Raw genomic sequence first — 23,419 nt, forward strand, 5'->3', positions numbered from 1 at the left:
ACTCTACAGTCGTGGTCCCCAACCTTTTTCTCATACGGGCCACAAACATGTCTTTGTCTTGGTGTCGAGGGCCGCAAAAACATTTTTTTAGGGTCAAAAAATAACGTTCCTCAAAATTAACTACTTACATATTTTAAAGTGGAAAAAATTTCACGTCTTTCACGACGACTTTACATTATTTTGCCGGTGGGCGTGAGTTTCAAAATGGTTTAACATCAAGTCGCTAGTTATACTTAAATAATAAATATTATTGTCCCTGACCGGGCTGGTGACAATCACGTGGGCCACATATAAAGTCCGCGGGTTGGGGATAACTGCTCTACAGTGTAGAGAATCTAGTTTTTTTACAACGTTTAAGTCAGTCCCGGATCTAGGGGGGGGCAAGTCGGGGCCTATGCCCCGGGCGGCAAATTCAGGGGGCGGCCAAATTCACACTTCACGGACCAATGGACAACTCATCATTTATATTTTGACTTTGACCACGTAATAAATAATAGCACAAGCACAGCAATTTCATGGCCATAATATCAACTTGATCGATACCCTGAGCGCGGAGTGAGACGTGCAGCGTGCTGCACGAACATTTATTATTTGCGAGGCGCGTAGGTATAGTTCAAAATACGCGCCCGGCTCCCGCTCGCTTTTAAGCCCTACCCTGTTAAATATATATTCTACTTAATGATAGCTGAAATTATATGGATGATAAAGGTGAAAATAAACGTAAGTAGAGGCGGGGCGGCATTTTTCAGTTTTTGCCCCGCCTAAAAAAAAAAGGAAATTCCGGGCTGGTTTAAGTTGCCCCTTATTGGTACCTACAATAAGCTCTGTAGGTACCATAGCTAGATGATCTTAACGGTCGTGTAGTAGCTGCTCAGAGATAGTGTGGTTTACTGAAAACATTTATGCATAATATTATGTGACAGTTTATTTTAAATCAGAAAGATGACTTGTTGTAGAAATTATAATAGTACTAGTAATTATTGAGATAGAGATACTACAAAAACTTTATAAATTACTACTTAGCTCAAGTAAAGCTAGATTTTGATGACAGTTCAAACTGAAAACTCGTTTTAAATATATTTTGGTTTCATTTTAATGTACACAAAACTTTAAGAATGACTAATGTTTAGTTATAATATAACACATGCAGGAAACAAATGCACTCACGTGTTTTAGGGTAACCTTGTACCTGGCAAAAACAATATTTAAATATTAACTTAGTTCGTGTGAATACTAAGTATATCTGACTGCCAGACACAATTAATTATCGACAATGGAATACATAAGGATCGAAATCCCAGACTGACAATATTTACACATCCTTTTGTGGATAAATTATAATATACGTCTATAGGTATACAGGTACAAACAAAACTATAGGTCTACCAGAATCTGATGGCAAAAAGTGAGAAAATAATTTGACTCTAGCAATGAGAAGATGAAAACTTTCTCTATCTATTTAAAATAAAAAAGAACCAGTTTAATCTGCTAGATTTTCCAAAAAAAGCCATTAATAAAAAATACACATTTTTTTTCTTAAACTTGGGTTTGTCTATGTTTAATTCCACGAAATTTATAACATATTGCCTATGTAAGCGTAGTCCATATATTCAGCTATCAAATGAGACCTTTTTTATTTTCATAGGATATTTACATGTGAAGTACTGCTCAGATTAGTGTGAAAGCCCGAGAAAAATTACAATGGCTGCCATTTTACAATCGTGAGGGAGAGAAAAAATTTTAGAGCCAATTTGTCGATAAAATATGCCATTGATCATGACATTAAAGGATCGGACACCGGTGTCGGGACACATTGTATATATATATATTATATATATGACAAACGCGTATAGGGTATACACCCTATACTATAGTATTGTCATATATGTAGTTATAATATGTGTCCCATAATATAATAAATCACAAAGTTCACAGTGGATTGCTGAAAGAGTTACTATATACAGTGTGTAACAAAAATAAGTGATAATACTTTAGGGTGTGTACGTGTTCCTTATAGAGAGTTCACTGTGAAAGTAGCAGCTCTGAATTTTTTTTTCACTTTGTATGGGCAAGGGCCCGAGCGTCACAAGTTTCCCCATACAAAAGTGAAAAAAAAATTTGGTCTTTCAGCGCTGCTACTTTCACAGTGAACTCTCTACAAAGAATACGTACACACCCTAAAGTATTATCACTTATTTTTGTTACACCCTGTATAACAAAACATAGAGTTACCTTACCAGCAATACCAGCTGTAACAAAACATAGCTGCATAGTTATAATACTTTAGGGCAAGGGTGGCCAACACGCGGCTCGCGGGCCACATGCGGCCCCGCTGTCTGTTGCCTTGTGAGTTGCCCGCGAAGCCGAGCACATTTTTTTAAAGTAAAAAAAGTTAATACTAAAATTACCTTATCATACCTACTATAAAAAAGCAAACTAAACACTTCTTTTCTTATACTTTTAAAATCAACACAATAATATGCTTTATCTAACATAAAGTGGGACTGACTTTAAAATAACGTACTGCAGAACCCTTGACTGGGGTGTTTTCTTTTCTTATTAGAGTTTTTTTTGTATTAAGCTCTAAGTTCTAAAAGAAAAAAATAGTATCCGATTTTGACTGTGCGCAAACTTATCTGGCGCGCACTGAGTATACATAAAATTTGGTAGTGCGGCCCGGGGTAAAATTCTACTTCCGAATTTTGGCCCAAGTGTCGAAAAGGTTGGCCACCATTGCTTTAGGGTGTTTATGTGTCAGGTATATAAAGTTTACTGTAAAAGTAGCAGTTGCAAAACGATTAAGTACTTTTTAAATAATTGTGTGGGTAAATTCATGACGTAGGGGTATTTCTCATAGAAAGATACAATAATTGAAAAAAAAACTCTTTCAGCCCTGCTGCTCTCACAGTAAACTCTATTTTAGGAACACATCCACACTCTTACGTATTATAATATCTATCACTTTATTTTGTTACAGCCTGTAGATAACCTTCTCTAATAGAAATTATAACTTGTCTGACTTGCGTCTCCGCGTAACAAGAAATGGTTTTATATTTAAAAACTTTGAAGCGAACCGCGACAGTCGCTCCGCGCTGCTCACTACCGAACATATTTTGTTGGTGTTTATTCGTTTTTCACAAGGTTGTCGCCGGAACTGGTTTGACGTGAGTGTATATTAACGTTCGGACGAGTATCTTTTAGTCCGTTTTCGTCCATCATGAAACAAATCGTCGTGCTGATGTCGCTCGCGCTGGTGGCCGTCGTCGCCGCCGAGAAGATCACACCCTCGGAGCAGTGCCAAGGTGAGTCCACTTCACCTGTAACTAGATTATCGAGGACATACGACACAGGGGTACCCCAACTTTGAAGGTAACATTAAGCACTTACATGGTACAAACCCCTCGGTTCAACATCTTTGGGAATAGAAATCATTTTACGGGATTCCCAAATCTACATTATATGAGTAGAGAGGAAAGATTTCATTGTTTGTGCGTCTGTTTGTAGCGAATATTTGAACTTTTTATTAGTCTTAGCTTTTGCAAAGTCAAGCCTTTCATGGAAATTCCGTCCATTTATTATGGTAATTTGCTTAGAGTGCAGCCACTCCAAGTGCACAATTCGTTTACGTCCAGTTTAAATAGCTGTTGTTTTTGTTATATTAAGGTTGGGTTACACCAGAGGCGTGGTTAAAGTTATGGTCAAAGTTATGGTTATAGTTAAGGCTAACTTTAAATGTAACCTTAACTATGAACACAGAGTTTGACAGATGACAGCTGGTCCGAGAAGGTTTGAAATGAACGTGGGCGGGGGCGCTGCTGCTAAAGGAGAACTGTCAAAAATTGCGTTTTTGTATGATGACAGCGTTAGTTCCGTTTTTCGCCACGTTCATTCAAAGCCTTGTCGAGCTCAAGGTTATGGTTAAAATATATGGCCCATCTATTTTTCAATTTAACCAAAGATTTGAATTTTGCATTGTAGTTAAAGTTATAGTTAAAGTTGCAGTTATAGTTAAAGTAAGTTGGTGCAACCCACCCTTAGAGTGTGAATTATGTACGGCCGCTGTACGAACAGTACAATATTTAAAATATATATGCTGCACATAATATTATATACCTTTTTATTGATAACTAACTACTAAGTAGGTACCTATAAGTTGTGTTTGTAGATCATTATAATAATTATGATGTTATAGCTAATTCACTCAACTGCACTTAACAATAACTCCATGCTGGCTGATGTAGGAACTCGTAAATCGCAACTTTGTTGTGTGTTTGCAGAAAACGTATTGTAAATACACATCGTAAACAAATTGTATACCTACTACAGACTACTGTGTACTCTTCGCTTATTACATAATATTATAAGTCATAGCGACATCTTAACAATCATTAAAGGTTTTGAGAAATAACTAATAGTGTGTAGACTATGTCATGTTTTATTCTGAAATTGTTATCTTTATGTGTAAAGACATAAAGATAAACACCTAACGAATTATGTCAATGAACGAGACATAGGCGACTAATTAATCAGTCACAATATATGAAAAGACATTGCTTTTTGGTGTAAGCTGAACTGTCTCTTACAATGTACTTATATATTATACAAACGCAATGGAAATTTCTGGAACTATAAATAAATTAACACAAGTTCACATGGCAAGGTGAGGTAGTTTTATAATTATTACTACGTCATGCGTTATTATTTTAATTATCTTCTTTACTGCGAGTGCGACTATATAAGTTAAAACATGGCGAAAATTCTTGATTTATATAACCGGTTCTAAGTCCATTGTGCCTGTTTGGTGTCTGAATTAAAATAATTTTTACTTTAATTGCTAATTTATTTATTGAAACAAAAAAGAATTTATACAGTTATAACAGTGTCAAAAAACCCAAACAGGGCTTGTGTTAACTTACGGCTTTAAGGGATATAATATCACTACATTTTACATCTTACAGAGAACTAGATGATATTGTAACCAAATTGAAAAGCAAATTAAAAAAACTAGGCTTTTACATCCGTTGTGGATGATTATACAGTATTTTCAGAGCGAAGTAACCACTCCTCAAATACTGTATAGTGCCTGGGACAAGATTTTTAAATGACCATATGGTTGCCCAAGCGCAAACGGCATTCTCGCAACATAGTCGGCCTAGTCCAGAGGAAAGAACTAGTCAATACGTCTGGGATCAACTATGTGCGGGGTTCTTCACGATGCACGATGCTTTCTTCACCGTACGAGCGCCCGTATTATGTACTTGAGATCTGAAAATGTCTCATTGGTACATACCTCCACCTGGGATCGAACCTGCAGGGTGCAGGTTCGATCCCAGGTGGAGGTATAAGAGTGCAAAACAAAGGTCTACCCACGCTCGAAAAGCAATATAATATGTTACTGAATTATATACTTTGTAATGATTTTGTAAAAACCGGTTTAAGGCGACGCCTTGATAATTAATCGACGGCTGTAGCGATATCGATTTTTCTCAGCAATGACTAAAGCTAAGAAATTAAAGTTCATTCTCAGTATTCTTTGTCTTTGAATTATCCATAGCATAACACGATTGGTCAACTTTTATAACACAGAATAATCAATCAAAAAGACCTCTGTAAAAAAGGGATTCCTATTTTGCCAACAGAGGAAAGTGATTTAAGCTTCCAAAATTTGTACATAAATTGGTTCAAGCATACACTTTAATTTGCCCATAGCTTGTTATGAAATGTATTTATGGTTTTTAAATTACGCGACAAAATCCGTTTTGTCGCTTATGCCCTTTCCATTTTTTGCTGTTCCATTGCTTGTTTTCTATGAGAGGCCGGGCCGGCCTCTCATGGAAAACAGGCACAAACATATCCAACACGGTTTACTTTAACGCGGCGTCACCTTAATCTCTTTGGTGTATGCCGCTTATAAAATAATAATAAAATAAAAAAAACAAAAAAAAAAACACTATATGTTATAGCTACGAGTTTATATCCTCGTGGCCTAAATGCCTTTGCTATTTGCAATAATGTTCAATTGATAAATTCCAGGAGCGAACTTCGATGACCTGCGTGGGCGCATCCAGGTGTCGCCTTGCGGCAAGACGCGCTGCAAGCTGCGGAAGGGCACAGACATACATGTCCACTTCCGGTTTAACCCCAGTGAGTATAGTATAATATTTGCCATTTCTATTATTATACTAATTTCCGACTCAGTAGTCTGCAAGACCAAGTGGTTGTGACATAGAGCATCTCCCAATCGCGAAAACAGGCGTGTAGAGTAGATATAGTTAGGTATTGATATAAGAAAATAATAATAATGCTATCCGGACGACCATACCGTTTATTAGTCCACGACAAACTTTGATTATGAAAAGGACAAAATATAATAATAAGAATAACAATGAGAATTATTATTATATTAGTATAGCGCGGATATCCTGGTAATAATACCAGGATATCCGTGCTATACCTACATACATAGTATAAAACCTATTAAAATAAAAAAAAGTCCTCGCTGAATGCTGTGTAAAATATTTATTCGTCCATTAAGGAACCGGTAGGACCATAAACTTATAATGCAGTAAGTATATAAATAAGTCTATGGGTAGGACTCTGCAATTAAAAAAAGTAAAAAAAAAGTTGTAACGTCATAGGTGGTACGGTCTCGTAGCACCTCTACGCGGGCCACCCGCTACGAACTACGGGCTACGACCGTACGACGTTTTACCATAATATTTCTTTTTCCTATTTCCATAGTTATTTTAACTTTTAACTTTTTTGGGGTACAGTCTTATATTATGGTTTCTAAGAAGACAAAAAAACTGGACAAGTTTTCCTGTTTACGATGTGTATACCATTCATACCTATATGTAGTATGTATGGATATCTTTATGTCCATATAAATTTTTACACGTACACATCTTTATTGTTGTAACAATGAATATTTACTTCGCACTTGCTCACGCTGGGAAATGAAATAAGACATTTGGCTTCTCGTATGTAAAAGTGGTTTCGTTTCAATATTATTTGCTAGCTGGCGGCACTTCACATTATTTTTACTTTCGATAATCCATAAGACATCTTTCTTAGTAGTCTTTCAAATCAATATTTCATACCTTTCATACCTTTCATTTTCAACCTAAATTAAAGCTTACTATCTTTTTACTATATATATTACTACTTATATTATACTCATATATTATTTGGTTTACGGCATCTATCTATCTATATAAATAAAACTCAAAGGTGACTGACTGACTGATTGACATAGTGATCTATAAATGCACAGCCCAAACCACTGGACGGATCGGGCTGAAATTCTGCATGCAGGTAGATGTTATGACGTAGGCATCCGCTAAGAAAGGATTTTGATCAACTCCAACCCCAACGGGTTCAAATAGGGGATGAAAGTTTGTATACAATAATACTTCTAAACGCGAGCGAAGCTGCGGGCAAAAGCTAGGAGCTACATCTAGGATATAATAGAATCTAGATGACGCCCGCAACTCCGTTGCGCCAAAATTAGTTTACCGCGCCGCCGCGGGAACCGTACATTTTTTCGAGATAAAAAGTATCCTTTGTCCTTTCCCGGGGCTCAAAGTATCTCCACATCAAATTTCAGCAAAATCGGTTCAGCGGCTTGGGCGTGAAGAGGTAACAGACAGACAGACAGACAGACCAACAGACACACTTTTGAATTCATAATATTATAAAGTAAAGTAATATAAGCAATATTATAAACTAATATAAAGTAATTGAGTAATATTAAAGTATGAAGGTATAATTGCCGTAAACCAAATTACCAAAAATAGGACCTCACTCCACAGTCCACTAAAAAGATCATACATCAAGAATGAATGATTGATCAGGGCCTGTAGACAAGTGGCAAAGCGCTAACGCTGACGTTAGCGCTACAAAATGTATGCGATTTGACATAAGTCATCGCTTCGCTAGCGAATACTAATGTCAAATCCATACATTTTGTAGCGCTAGCGCAAGCGTTAGCGTTAGCGTTTTGCCACTTGTCTACAGGGGCTGAAGAAACATAAAATATATCTGATATAGGCAATATAATATATCTCGGGGAAGTAATATTGTCAGATAAGTTAATTAATAATTACGCATACAATGCTGTAGACAATAGCTTTTTTTCGTGAATGTTAAAGAGTCATAACAATATAAATATTAATGATATTGTTATGTTATAACTTACTAGCTATTTAACCGACCTTTGCTCGGTATTCGATTGACATTTTCTAAAAATGATTCCTAGCTAGATCGATTTATCGCTCCCGAAACCCCCTAAATACAAAATTTTATGAAAATCGTTGGAGCCGATTCCGAGATTCCAAATATATATTTATATACAAGCATTGCTCGTTTAAATATATAAGATATCTATATATAAAAGAATTGCTCGTTTAAAGATATAACATAAATATGTTTATTAGTTTATTTTTGCCGAATTATGCCTATTATTATGTAAGTTGCGAGGCCGCATGTAAAACTAGCAGCTTTTTAATTGTCAAGGACGCTTATTTGATAACAAAATTACGACAATTATAGTTGCTTATTTTTAGCTTAAGTATAAACTTTTGTGGTATGAGAGACAATATTATGATACTTAGGTATAATATTTAAGATTCAAGACCCAAAAACTTATCTCTAATTTACGTTTACCAAAAATCCCGAGACACTGTTTTGCAAGCTACGTAAAAAAATGTGATGGGTTATCCTCAAAAATAAAACAAACGCATTCTCAAGATGTAATAAACCAAACCGGCTTCGGCAAAACAATCGATTATTATCAGTTACCAGCCACATAAATTAAACATCACTCTTTCTTAGAACGGAACTATTGAGTAACAAGACATATTCATATATATTCAGGTAGATGTTCAGTAATAAAACTTTACCTTCGAGTCGTAACTTGTGGCTACTTAGGAAAATATATTTAGTTAGTCTATAGTCTATACTAATGGAAAATATACTTTATATGTATAGTTAATATTTATTGGTGTATTACGTATTCGTTATCGTGCTTAGGTATTATGTACTATACTAGTAACTGTCGCTGTTATACTGTCTTTTTGCGTTTTAAAGGTTTGCCTCAAATTTTAAAATAAAAAAATATACTTGGTAATTCCTTTGTTTCAGGTTTTAGCTTCGCGTTGATTTTATTAAGTATAGGTAGATCTAATTCTAACATCAGTCTTATGACCTCACTGTTATTGTACTTATGAACTCACTGGTATTGTACACAATGTTAGCTAACTTTAATTAATAAAGATTTTTTTTTCACTCAAGTTATTCAGCATAGTTATTACTTATTAGTAATTAAGTATGTTCCCATTGAAAAAAATCATGTTGAAACTGTTCTTCCCATGGTCTCTTACTTTATTAAATCCAGCGCTTTAATTTCTAGCTAGCGAGGTGAAGCAGCTATCGAACAGCGTGTGGGCGACCATCGGCGGCATCCCGCTGCCGTTCCCCGGCGTGGACGGCTCGTCGGCCTGCGAACACGTCTCCAACGCCGCCGACGACTCCTCGGCGCCCTGCCCCCTCGCCCCCGGCAAGGAGTACAAATACGAGAACTCCTTCCACGTCGAAGACTTCTACCCTGAAGTCGGCATGCGCGTCCACTGGGGCCTCAACGACGGCAAGAAAGACGTTATCTGCTTCGAGGTGCCCGCCGTCATTGTGAAGGCGTAGTCACGTGACCAGTGTGAAGTTAGCGCGTATGCGCGGAATTCGTACATGAGCCTATATGCCAATAATCTAAGTAATGCTACTGTAAATTATAATATATCCTAATTAATTATGATATAAGTCGTAGTATTTATGTTATATCTAACTCAATGAAACTATGAAAAACCTGACAGTTTAGATGCATATTTTTTTCAGTTTTCAAATACCTTCCTTTTCCATGTTTTGATTTATTGCTTGAAATTGTGCCTACTTTTTTATCCTCTCTCCTCTCCCTGGATGGAACTAGACTGAAGTACAAGGTGGTTATCGAACTGCAAGACTCTATAGTTTACATACACTACATCGACCGTCAGTCTCAAACTACGTAATTATTAAACTCTTTACAACCAGGCGGCCAGTATTCGCCAGTTTTCAGATTTGAATACTAAGGCTGCGTCCCCATCAAACACGGCGCGACGTCGTCACCGTGCCATGGCCCATGACTGATGAGTGATGACTGATGACACAACAACAACGACGAAACTACTGCACCGCTTTATTGAGCCAAGTATTTCGCCACTTTGCACGATTAATTAATTATCACACGATAACAGTGACATTCGATAAAATACTAATTAGAATCGCTTTGTTCGTTAAGGACAAGAGCGGAGTGCACCTTAGTTGTTTATATCCAAAGTCCCGTCCGATTTCTGCCCGATTTGTATACAAAATATTACTAAGTGTTATCGGTGCCCGTGATTAGTACCTGTTAATCCTTTAATGCAGTTAAGGTGACGTCATATAATCCGTAGTGCGATATATTCGGTTGTGGACAGTTGCAGTTCTGTAGTCTACTCGAATGTTGCTAGAAGCTGTTCTGCTGCAGTTGCTTGTGCTGGCGACCCGCGCCTCGCCTGTCATATTCGAGGATTGCGGTAAGTAGGAGATTGGGAGCAGTCCTAGCAAGCGGTGTCATCATGTAGCGGCCGTAACAGAGCGGTAGTTAAATTGTGTAGTAAACAAAATGCCACCGTTTCTAAAAAGATGGTGATTGTCACCAAATTTGTCAACGGTAACTCCTAGAAAAATACAGCTTACTTAGCTTAGCTTAGCTTACTCTCATAGATATTGAGTATGATAAAAGCATCATTTACTAGAATATTTAAAAGCTGGATAGAGAGAATTTCGTACGATGACCTATCTTCGCACGAGTAAGAAAGTAGTGTATATATCATATGTACCTAACACACATATACATAATATATCATAAGTAAAAATAAAAGCAGGACAATGACCGAATATCTCTATCCGGCGATCTGATTTTTTTTTATTATAAAATTGTGGCCGTCTATGGACTGTTCGTCCATATCCTTTTTTTTGTTATTTTATTATTTAGATTTTTCGCACCAAGGATAATTGAAATAATATTATGAATTTTAATTAATTGTGGTCCATCACGCCATGGACACTTTTTTTTTTCTTTTTTAAATAAAAGTAATATATAGATATACTTAGTAGAATAGACTACAATATATTATACATATAATAAATAAAAATATATTTATTGTTTTATAAATTACATAATAATAATATTAAGGTTTTGAACGGTGAGGTCCCAGTCGGTGTGGCGGCCAGTAGGTCCGACATTTTCCGATTTCCTTAGATTTTATGCTGCTCCACCCTTTGCCTTTAGATGTTGTGACATTGGCTTGGTGGAGAGGGGTCACTCAAGCTGGGTGGAGTTTCTAGGGTGTTAAAGAGATATCGTTCTGTGTCGAATCTACCCGCCATGTGGCTTAGGACTTTATCGTTCCTGTCTTTTATAGCCATTTTTATGTTATAATCTTTTATGTGTTCGGTTGACACCTCCGTGGCTCTTTTTATGAAGCTTGCCACAGCGTCTCCATCAGTGTCAGTGTAATAGACACAGGTGTTAGTGTGCCGGGATATGGCTACAACTGCATGAGGAACGCTGTCATGGATTGCCAGCTTTCGGAACTTGGTCTGTATGATGATCACCGAGGGACTCGTTAATCCCTGAGCTTCATGGATTGTGAGGACGCGAGAGTCCGTTCCCGATCCATAGCCTGTATTAGTGAGAGCTGCTTTCTCCTCTTGTGTGTGGACAAGATACAGGGTATTTAGATTGGTTTTAGGTATTCTCGCTCCTGTATATTTCATTAGCTTTAGGGACCGCACAATTTCCTTCGATGAATAGATGTTATTATAGACCATGCTTAAGGCGTATGCCACATCCATAGGGCTCCTGTGTGTACAAGACAACTCCTGGGTGATGCTGGTTACCAGGTTTGGACGAGTGTAATTAAGTTTAAAGAGGTTTTCACGCTCTATAAACGGGAGTTGGTTAATATCTCCAATGAGGATGACATCGTTGGCGCCTGTTAACTGATTCGCCATGACGATTGAGCCGAAATGGTTCATGAGGGCCTCGTCAACTATCAACCTTTTGTAGGTTTCTTTTGTCCCATTTACCAGCAAAGAGGCCATGGTACGAACTTTATCTTTAACTTTGTTGCCAGTTCGTAGCGATAGCCTTTGCTTTAGATCCTCGGCTGCTTCGATTGTCGTTGTTATTATAACGTCTGTTTCCTCATTGAAGTTATTAATGATCCAAGTTGTCTTCCCACATCCAGGAACCCCATTGACCCACGAGTAGTTGATAGGTTTCGCGAATATATCCCAGTCCATGCTGGATTCGGGGTCCCCAGATAGGACTTCTGCCATTTCTAGTATCCTGTCTTCCAGCATTATTCTGGTACATTCCGCTATTACCACTATTGGATCCTCAGATTTTGTGATAAATTTGAGTGTTCCCGTGCGTTTTGTCTCATCCTCGTCCAGAACCACGAATCCGCAGTCGGCAGTTAATGCCGCCATATACTGCCCTGTCATCGCCCCGGCAATTATTGTGGAGGTGACATTGTCGTATATGGCAGCTTTTGCATCCTCGAGTCTCACTTCTAACAGCTTTTGATTTTTCCGCTGATAGGCCTGCATGATCTTATTGCAGGTCAAGAGCTTTATGGTTTTATTTGCTCTTATTATCGCCTGGAACTCGAGGAAGGCATTTATTATATGATCTTCGGGGTTCTGGGCCAGTCTGAGTTTTGGCGGGAGCACTTGCCCGAGATCGGCCCTATATCTTTTGTTTTTATTTGCCGGTGTTTGTGTAGATGGTTCCCTCAAAAAAGCCTCCATTGCTAAAGCCTGCCGATTTGTTTGTGACGAAGCCTTGATCCGAGAAAGGGTGTTTTTATCCTCGATCATTCTTTCACGATGAAGTACTTTTTTGATGGAGCCCACAAACGCTTTTAATTTGGCCGTTGAGTTTAGAGACTTCTTAATTTCATTTTTATCTCTCTCTTTCTCATCCTCTTTTTTGTTCTCCCGTGATGCTTGGAGTCGTTCACTTGCGGAGGATGAGTTCGCCTTATTGCTGGGTTGGGACGTTGCTGGCTGATCATCACGATTCTTTTTGAGGAAGCTTAGGTCATCCCCTCTGTTCTCGTAGACGATTATCTCATGATGTTCTGAGGCTTTTACTATTCCATAGTAATTTGCAGCCCTGCCTTTGTCCTGTCCCAGTGACATGGCGTCTACGCTGATTATGCGTGGGGTGGTACTGTGTCTTATCCCCATTGCTCCCAACTCCTTCAAAGACGAACATGCCCGTTCAAAGGCTGTTTGCGCGTCCCATTCGAATACTATTATCGTTTTGGTGTCTGATTTCAGTATTCTGCATGGTTGGCCAGCGAAGGTAGTTGTTGGGAGAGCTAAATATTTGCTCATTTTCATGTTCGTCTTTGATGTACTTCCGTTTAGGATTGCTGCTAGTCCCGGTGAGATGTTGACGTGGTTGGGAGTGCTAAGACGGCTGTATGTTATACCCAAAGTTTCGGTTGGATTTGACATAAAGAGAGGGATCGGCCTTAGTTTAATTTTCGGTTCCCCGTTTTGTCCGCGGGCTAGTAATTGTTGGGTTTGCTCTAGGGTCGGCTGTGTTACAATTTCGGTTGAAACTTCCCGTTGTATTTCTGTGTGTGCCTGTGATTGTGTTGGCGCATGTATTTCTCCTGGCCTGTGGGTTGATGTGAAGTGTGTCTGTATGGACGTTGGGGTTTGTGATCGATCTGATTAGTTCAATCTCTAGATTTCTAGTAAATAGCAATTCCATCCTCAATCTCTAGATTTCTATGCCTCTATATAGAAATGTGTCTTACAAGTACTGTAAGAGTAGGTAGAGCTTGTCTATTAAAAATAAAGATACATACAGCCGAACGTATTACCTTCTCCTTTTTGGAAGTCGGTCAAAAAATGACGCGCCCCTCCCTCGTATTCACAGTACAAAATAGGGGCGCGTCATTTCAAATTAGACAAGCTCTAAGATAGTCACAGTTAAACTAAATTTCAAATTAAAACCTAATATTTAACAGACTCGAAAACGATTCGAAAACTGATATATAGGAGAAGGTGGTAATGTGGACCTCCACTTTGTACAAGCATTATTTAAAAAATTTTGGAGTCAGAAACCTTAAAAAATACATTAAGGGACTTCTTATTCGTTTGTTTAAACATGTCTTATTAGGGAATAAATAAAACTCGTGCAGGATAATCGAAAGTTTTAATTATTCTTAATCAATCACATTTGGTATTTTGAGGACAAGTGATGGTAATGTGACCCCCCGGGGGGTCACATTAAATGTATTGTAAATGTATTGCAAGTGAAACTTAACGGCAAAAATCATAAATGTAATAGTCACCTTCGGAGCCTCCACAGGCTACATAGCCCATAAGTCAAAAATTTGATACTGTATGGCTCTCCAGCTCTGTCATTGGAATAAATTGTGTCGTAGTCCACAGAACATACACGGCACGTCCGCGTTTTTAGGAATCATATTTGTATATCAGCCGTCATAATTAGTATTTACGGCGTCTTCGTCAGTTCAGAGCTACTGCTGGATATTGTAGTGTCTTTCTGGCGTCAAACGGCATTCCTACCAGCGCCTTTTCCATCGTGGTTAGGTCTTCTACTACATGAAACACTCTTACATGTAATGTGACCCCCGGGGCCACATTACGACCAATGCAGGGGGCCAAATTACAATTATTGCTAATATTTAAACAAACGTACCAAAAATATTTATTAAATGTTTAATTTTATATTTACCTTTTAAATTCCGAAGGAGATATTTATTATATGTTTAATTTTATATTTACCTTTCAAATTCCGTAGGAGAACAGTTTGATGTATCCGATGTTTGAACACAAAAGCCAAATATTTCTGTTTCTTAAAAACTATCGAAATAAAATCCTCGTAAAAGTTACTCGATCAAATGACAATCGAACTTCACAGCCTCTGTTGGATTTGTACGGTGCTAAATTAGTAGCATGCCGCGAGCATCCCGTTCCACCAAAATTATACTGGATAGCGTTGTGCGATAGCATTAAAATATTGAAGGGGAGCAATATATGTGCAGGGGCCACGTTATCACCTTTTCCCTGTACATTTAAATTTAAATTCTTGAATATTGATGATAATGACTGTATTTGGATGACTCTTGTGACTGACGAGTTTTTGCTGAATCCACAAATCGCAAACAGGAAAGCCGAAAACAATGACCTTAGCACTAATCAGGGTTGCCAGATGCAATTTTACGATTTCCCCCAAACAGATTTTTATATTTCCCCAAAATGATACGTTTTCAAAAAAAATCCCCAATCGCTTTGTTACAGAAAAAAAAAACCGAATATAAAATTGAAACTACTTTTATTCGATTTTGTAGTTTCGATCACTCGACAGTTAAACAGATACACAACACAGGGTGACGCTCGCTCGACCAAAGCATTGAACTATTATTACTACCTACGTATATAGAAAGACAGTGCATCCAATTACAGTACTAGTGAAAGAATTTCTTTCACTAGTAGTTGGGGCATAGATTTTGTTCGCACTGACTTTTCTATACGTAGGTAGTAATAATAGTTCAATACGATATCACGGTGATAGAGGAGTCACTTTTACATGAAGTGACATTTTGAGTTGATGCCAGCCAGCATCAACTCACAGCGCAAAAAACAAGTTCGCTGTGTCGTTTCTATACGTAGTTATAATAGTTCAATGGACCAAAGAAATATTTTTTTTACGCAATCGATCAAACAAACCAAAACAAATAACAAACCCAGCCAGAGACAGACAGTCACAGACAAGACAGAATCAGTCATAGACTAGCTAGACATTTTTTAAATGGCTCTGAATTCATGCATATTTGCCAGGATGTTAATCGAATGAAAAGGACGTTCGTTTCATTTGTTTGTTATATTTTTTAGAAGTGCTTACCCCAAAAAATCCCCATAGTGTATTTATTTTCCCCAAACATTTCCCCAAATATATTGTTTCCCCAAATTTTCGCCTAGAGTCAAAGTTTTCCCCAGAATTGCGAAAAAAACCCCCAATCTGGCAACCCTGGACTAATACTAATTGGTACCAAAAGCAAAAACTTTATGAATCAAGCTTGCTTGCATCCTTATCCTTAGTAACAAAACAACCCAAACAAACAAAAACATGTTGGGTCTGGCACTGTCGATTGAGCAGAGTTACACCGGGCATATTTATCCTTTAATACACAATTATGTAATGATTTGTATTATTTGAATGTTTATATAAGTGTGAAAGAAAGAATACATTTAACATAGCTGGGCACCGTTAATCAAATAGTTAACTTCGTTAATCGTTAATCCGTTAAAAAAAATGTTAGCTTCGTTAAACGTTAAAGCGTTACATTTCGGATGAATTAACGCAAGTTAACGTTAATCGTTAATATGTGTAATATGGCCTTGTTGTAACTTATATCATTGCGTTAGTGCATCAACATGGAAAATATTTATAATACGAGTACATAACAATAAACAAATCACTCTCTCTATAAGCACCGGCGCTGAGTAATATATATATATATATATATATATATATATATATATATATATATATATATATATATATATATATATATATATATATATATATATATATATATATATATATATATATATATATATATATATATATATATATATATATATATATATATATATATATATATATAACACAAAGGTGACTGACTGACTGATTGACATAGTGATCTATCAACGCACAACGAAACAAATCTCTTCTCACTCGCATGCGCCTGAAAATGTATCTAGTATTGTTTTTGTTTCGCTGCTGCCGTGCCGCGGCGCCGCTCTGCCCGCCCGGCACTTGTCGTTTCATACTAACTGTCTGAACCTGTTTTCGCACCGCACCGCGGTGCGGTAAATAGTAGGCATTGGATTAACGATTAACGGACTTCTGCATATTCACGGAAGTTAACGAGTCCGTTAATTTTTTTAAAAAAGTTAACTTAAAAGTTAATCCGTTAATCAAAATGTTAACTTCGTTAATTAACGATTAACGGATTAACGAGTTAATGCCCAGCTATGCATTTAAATTACAATAAAACATGGGTAGGTAATTGACAAAGAAACCCAGCGAAGTTGAAGAAAGATGCAGAAGTCTTTGTGGATTCGCCCTACGGGATTTATGTTTTGTTTTCATTGTTTTAAAAGTATTTTTTACATGAAATAACAAAATTACATTTTAATGTACGTTTAACAATTCGCTCGATATGTTGACGCCAAGTATCTCAATGCTAGGGGAGATGGTTAAAGATGTGCCCTCGAAACGAGGATAAACGACTATTGGTGACTTTTTAGTGGTGAACGCGCAGACTTGTGTCTTGGCGGGGTTGAATAAGTTGAGACTAAGACGTCTACCCCATTCAGAGACCTTCTCCAATGAACCTTAGACACAAGTTCGTTTCGACTCTCAGTGACATTTTGCCGAGAAATATTAGGGGAGCCGGTATATACAGCATCACCTGTACTATCATCCGCATAGCAATGAATGCCTTTGGTTTGTAACATGTCATTGATATGCAGTATGAATAGAGTAGGCGATAGCACACAGCCCTGAGGGACACCAGCATTAACAGACTGAGTTTCCGAGCATTCGCCGTCAACTACGACCTTTATGCTTCTGTCTGCTAAGAAACTAGTGACCCACTTACATAATTTCTCGGGCAGCCCGTATGATGGAAGCTTTGATAGCAGCGCTTTATGCCAAACCCGATCGAAGCCCTTCGCAATGTCCAAACTAACAGCCAATGCCTCTCCCTTCGACTCAATTGCCTGAGCCCAACGATGAGTCAGGTATGCCAAGAGATCACCAGCCGAGCGACCCTTACGGAACCCGTATTGTTTGTCGCTTAGCAATCCCTGGCCGTCCAAGTATCGAAGAAGCTGGCCATTGATAATGGATTCCATTATCTTCGAGAAGAGAGAGGTTATAGCGATTGGTCTGTAGTTGGAAGCATTTGAGCGATCACCTTTTTTGGGGATCGGGTGCACCAAGGCTGTCTTCCAGGAAGTGTGGAATAGGAGAGCCGAAAAAGACGCGTCAAGACCGGAGCCAACTCTGGAGCACACTTTTTCAACACAATAGGCGGGATTCCATCAGGCCCACTCGACTTTTGGATATCAAGGGAACAGAGGGCTTTTCGCACTGAGCGCTGATGAAACCGTATATCCGACATGAGGCTCGTGCATCGCGGTATGGTCGGCGGTTTCTGCCCCCCGTCATCCAGGGTCGAGTTTGACGCAAAGAGCTTGCCCAAAAGATCGGCTTTGTCTTTTGCGTCCTGGGCCAACGATCCATTTCCTACGTGTAGGTATGGTAGGGTTGGCTTGCAGAAATTTCCTTCAATAGCTTTGGCCAGAGACCAGAATGCACGGGTTCCCGAGGGGAGGCGCTCAAGTCTCTTGCCAATTCTATTGACGTGCTGTTGCTTTGCCCGAGTAATCTCTTTCTTGAGGGACCTAGAGGCAAGGTTGTACTCCTTTTTATATGTGCTGGTATTTAAATCCCGAGCAGACACTGCGTTGGCCCAGGATTGGTAAGCCTCCTGCTTCCGGCGAGAAGCTTTTTTGGGGGATGAACCAAACCAGGGACGAAATCTGCCGCCAGTTGGCACTACAGAGGTCGGAATGAAAAGTTCCATCCCCTGCATCACCACATCGGCAACAGAGTTGGCAGTGTTGTCGAGATCATCCGGCGAGAAGCACACGTGCCCCCAAGGATAGGATGCAAAAAACGACCGCATCCCATCCCAGTCTGCTGACTTGTAGTGCCACACACGACGGTATTTAACAGCGCGCTGTCTTAACACCGTCGTAAGTGGCACAGAACTCTTAACACTCTTTCTGCGCTGCTACTTTGACAGTGAACTCTATACAGATTACAGAGGAGTGGGGACTCATACACACCCTAAAGTATTATCACTAATTAGTTTTGTTACACCTTGTATATGGCAATGAATTTTAGAACCTACTATAACATGAACATTAATATTGTAAGCAGCAAATAATACAAATGTCATTAACAACAAATTATTTAACACTATTATGTATAGATTCATTTCTAAGGTTAAATGCGGGATTATTACACAGGTGATTGAATTTAATTTATGTAGCACTTGTACACAATGTACAAAATTGGCAGTTGACGGACCTATGCGATTTGGTTGAGTTATGTCAATTCAAATGAGTAGTGACATAACGCGACCAAATTACTTAGGCCCGCCATGAGTGCCATCTGCCTATGCATCAACTTGTCTGATAGTACATGGCTACATGCACTTGAAAATTTGTCGTACCATTGTGTGTATCATTATTCAATTTATTATTTACTAGATGACGCCTCACGCCTGCAACTACGTTGCGCCAAAATTAGTTTATTTCGCGGAAAAAGTACATTTTTCCGGCATTAATGTATCCTATGTCCTATCCCGGGACTCCCAGTATCTCCATACCAAATATCAACAAAATCGGCTCGGGCGGACAGAGAGACAGACAGTCAGACACACCACCAGATAATATAATATTTGTAATGTATGGATTAAACGATTCAATGTTTGATTTTTATTTAGTTTCAGAATAAGTATTAACTGGAACTAGGCCTGCGCACTTCCGTGCGCTTTGATTAACAATAATTTATGCCTTTTAGGTTGTCGAAAAAGTTATTCGATGTTTGATTCAATTACACTATTACAAATAAGTACATAATATTATCTGGCATTCGAACTAAAAACCAACATACTATCAATGCACGTGCATTAGAAGCGACAATGTATACCTAATTAAAATATACTAGCTATTTGACCGAGCTTCGCTCGGTGTTCGATAAAACACTAATAAAATGACATTTTCTAAAAATGTCATTTTATTCGTGATACAACATATATATATATATATATATATATATTGTGTTTTTATGCTTTTTTCCAATGACTGGTACTGTCCAATCTACTAGTCATTTACCTTATAGCCTATTTACGACAGGACTGCACGGCAGTCCTGTAGTGGATGGGCCTCACTGATTGGTTCACACTCGGTGTTGCCGGCCGGAAACACCGAGTGTAAACCAATCAGTGAGGCCCATTCATGGGCATGGGCCTTTTTAGAACTGATGTTGAAATTTTTAAAGAATCGTGGCCAAATTTGTATAGGAGCTGGACTCGACTTTTATTTTTGATGTCCCAAAATAAACTATAGTTAGATTTGGTTGTTCTTACGCTCTAAACATAATTCCGTTTGAGAATTATGTCTAAATAGCCACGATTTTTTATAATAATTAATAACGTTTACAATTATTTTGAGGTTAGACTTAAGAACTACCTTTTTCCCGACTGCGGTGTGGCCTACAAGTGTATATTCGGCGATCTCGTTTCTAATTTAATAATTAGAAACGAGATCGCCGAATATACACTATTATGCGCCGAATATATCTATTTTTTGGGTAATACTCTAGGATTGGGTAATCCCAATCCTAGAGTATTACCCAAAAAATAGAACGAATTCCAATGATCGCCGGCTGTCAGAACATAACGAAACTAAAATATATTGATCTTTTTTTTGCGGCTATTTATAGACACATTTCTAATGATTTTCGATGCCTTAAAATATTAGGAAATTTTTGCTACTAATGGCATATCGGGACGCCACCGCCCACCTGGTATGATTTGGCCATTGTTCTTTGGTGTATTATGACGAAAATAATAGTATATGACATTCTCTTTGACGAAAATCTTCGCTAGGGTTGTTAACTTGTTACCTACGAATTTAAAACTATGACATATTCGCTGGACGTCTTCCTCTTTGGTCGTATTGTTGTTTGTGTTTTGGCACATGCGATTAAAATTGTCAGAATCCAATTTTGAAATCTTTATTTTAAATATTTAAAAATAAATTATATCAGCCAGCGCGAGGCACATTTCGTTCATAATCCTAGTGAAACCCGACGAATTTGACAGATATTGAAACCTGTCTGTCTCTTTGCAGTCGAACTACTGGTAGTTATGTCTATTGTGATACACCGGAAGGCCATCTCGGCGTTACCATGGTAACGTCCAAGCAACGTCAGGCGCCTCTACGTCGCTGCAAAGCGCTGTTTTTCTTAAAGTTAAGTTTAAAACAGCGCTTGCAGCGACGTCTTCCGACGCTCTGGAACCGCTGAACCAATTTTGGTGAAATTCGGCGTGGAGTTACTTTAAGTCCCAGGAAAGGATATAGGATACTTTTTATCTCGGGAAAATGTACGGTTCCAGCGCGTTAAACGAATTTTGGCGCAACGGAGTTGCGGGCTTCATCTAGACCAGGGGTCACCAAATGCCGGACCACGGTCCGTATCCGGACCGCCGACACATTGTGTGCGGACTGCGGATCCAGCATTTTCGAAGATGAACTTCGTTAAAAAAATTCGGTCTCGACTTACTGATGAACATCTCTAGGATTTATAATGTCAATAGCTTGCACCAATATTTTACTCCATTTCAGAGAGATAATTAGGAACAAAAATTGACACTTCTCATTGATAAAGTAAATAAATACTTTTGTAAATTCCGTAAATTACCTTTGTTTAATTTTTTTTTGAAATGCGGACCGCGAAGGTTGTTTCGTTTCTTAATATGGACCCCGAGCGAAACTAATTGTTGACCCCTGATCTAGACGTTCATGTTCACGACATTCTACTATAAATTGTCCGTTTTGTTATCGACTATTGTTGTTATCAGTTTCATTCATTTTAAAAGCTGTGATTTTCTATAAATACGCCTGATTAGATTGTTATCTCTCCATTACCTAACTACGAAGCAAATCAAATCTAATGAGCAATGACTAAAACTGTAAATAACTCTACAATTTCATAGCAATTATAATATCTACGGCACAGTGATAAGCGATACCTGTCTAAATATTGATTTTTGTTAAATATTAGTTTTCGAAGCCTGTTTTATCATATTTGAGTATTGACTAGCTGTTTAGCAGTGCCATACAAATTACAGGCACAGTTTGAAGCTCTAGCTGTTTAGACAGAGACTTAAATGAGGATCACAATATTTAAAATGTAAATGGTGTAATGAAAAATATAAGGTGCAGCCGATAGGAGAAGAGTAATTTTAAATTATAGGGAACCCTACGCGGTACGGCCTATGTACTTTTCCGCTGAATTGTGTCTAGAGAAGTTGTATTATTATTTTTAACAAAAAATTAAAACCGACTTCCAAGGTAAAAACAATAATAATATGAACTAAAAAGTATTAAATAACTTTTACTCTATAATAGTGCCTTTTTCAGAATTCGTCTAAATCTCAACTATTCTGTACATACCACAGTCTTCATTATTTGAAGTCGGTACCAGCTTAAATTTTATCGTGAGTTCAGTCAATGTCAGAAGATCTGAAGCTTTTGGGACTGGTACCGACTTCAAAGTAATGAAGACAGTAGTATGTACAGAAATAGTTGAGATTTAGACGAATTCTGAAAAAGGCACTATTATAGAGTAAAAGTTATTTAATACTTTTTAGTTCATATTATTATTGTTTTTACCTTGGAAGTCGGTTTTAATTTTTTGTTAAAAATAATAATTTCACTCTTTTTAGTTATTTACAAGATAAAGCTTTATGCGTAAATAACCACTACGAATGTTAACTTCACATTCACATTATGTTACTGTAAGCGAAATTGTGGTAAATGCTTGCAGTTATCTTAGCGATGCTGCAATTTAAAAACTTTTATCTTTAAAGGTTCAGGAGTTCTGTTCAGTGCCTTTGGACCAAGAGACACCTTCGTATGAACTTTCTCTTATTCGTAACATATGTTTAAGTTTCTAGAAACAACATTTTAACCACTATGAGTCTTTTGATAAATTTCAAGGATTTCCCTCGATTGCTTATAGATCCCATCATCAGCTCACCACTTTCGTAATTATTATAGAAAATCAAGATTATACCCTATACAACAACACAAGAATTTTGAAAATCGGTCCAGAAACAGCGAAATAATCATCAAAAACATCTGCTTCGATGCAAAATATCACGAAAAGCATCAATAATTGGGTCATAATGTGATGACCCATGGCATAATTATGATTTTGATGATGATGATCAAATAAATTTATGTGTTGGCTTATGCTTTCAGTTGTTTAAACAACGCCGAAATCCCCGAACCTGTATCTATAAGGATTCAAAAGTTCTGTTGGGTACCTTCGGATCCAGGGTATAACTTGGTGCAAAATCTTACTTTTTGGTAGCATATGCTTAGGATGCTTCTCATAAAACCAAAATCACCATATGTTTCC

The 23,419-nt window shown here is 37.8% G+C and overlaps 2 protein-coding genes across 2 annotated transcripts in view; both read left to right on the forward strand.

Moving 5' to 3' along the window:
- The first annotated feature begins 3,077 nt into the window (after nt 1–3,077).
- On the forward strand, nt 3,078–9,823 carry LOC121726321 (NPC intracellular cholesterol transporter 2-like). The gene is made up of 3 exons (XM_042113633.1): nt 3,078–3,302; nt 6,034–6,144; nt 9,410–9,823. Exons 1-3 carry the CDS (start codon nt 3,218–3,220, stop codon nt 9,694–9,696), a joined length of 483 nt encoding a protein of 160 aa, XP_041969567.1. The 5' UTR covers nt 3,078–3,217; the 3' UTR covers nt 9,697–9,823.
- Nucleotides 9,824–10,339: 516 nt separating this feature from the next.
- Nucleotides 10,340–23,419, forward strand: part of LOC121726320 — a 51,617-nt gene continuing 38,537 nt past the window's right edge. Inside the window, exon 1 of the mRNA XM_042113632.1 lies at nt 10,340–10,607. Coding sequence (XP_041969566.1) covers nt 10,532–10,607 — 76 coding nt within the window. The 5' untranslated portion in view covers nt 10,340–10,531. The remainder of the gene's footprint in view (nt 10,608–23,419) is intronic.

The sequence above is a fragment of the Aricia agestis genome, chromosome 4 (assembly GCF_905147365.1).
Source record: "Aricia agestis chromosome 4, ilAriAges1.1, whole genome shotgun sequence".
Taxonomy (NCBI): Eukaryota; Metazoa; Arthropoda; class Insecta; order Lepidoptera; family Lycaenidae; genus Aricia; species Aricia agestis.

Excerpts from the sequence above, each read along its gene's own strand:
- LOC121726321 (XM_042113633.1), top strand. The coding sequence starts at position 3,218 with ATGAAACAAATCGTCGTGCTGATGTCGCTCGCGCTGGTGGCCGTCGTC. Across the intron at positions 3,303-6,033 it reads ACCCTCGGAGCAGTGCCAAG|GAGCGAACTTCGATGACCTG; the intron begins GTGAGTCCACTT and ends GATAAATTCCAG. Across the intron at positions 6,145-9,409 it reads CCACTTCCGGTTTAACCCCA|CTAGCGAGGTGAAGCAGCTA; the intron begins GTGAGTATAGTA and ends TTTAATTTCTAG.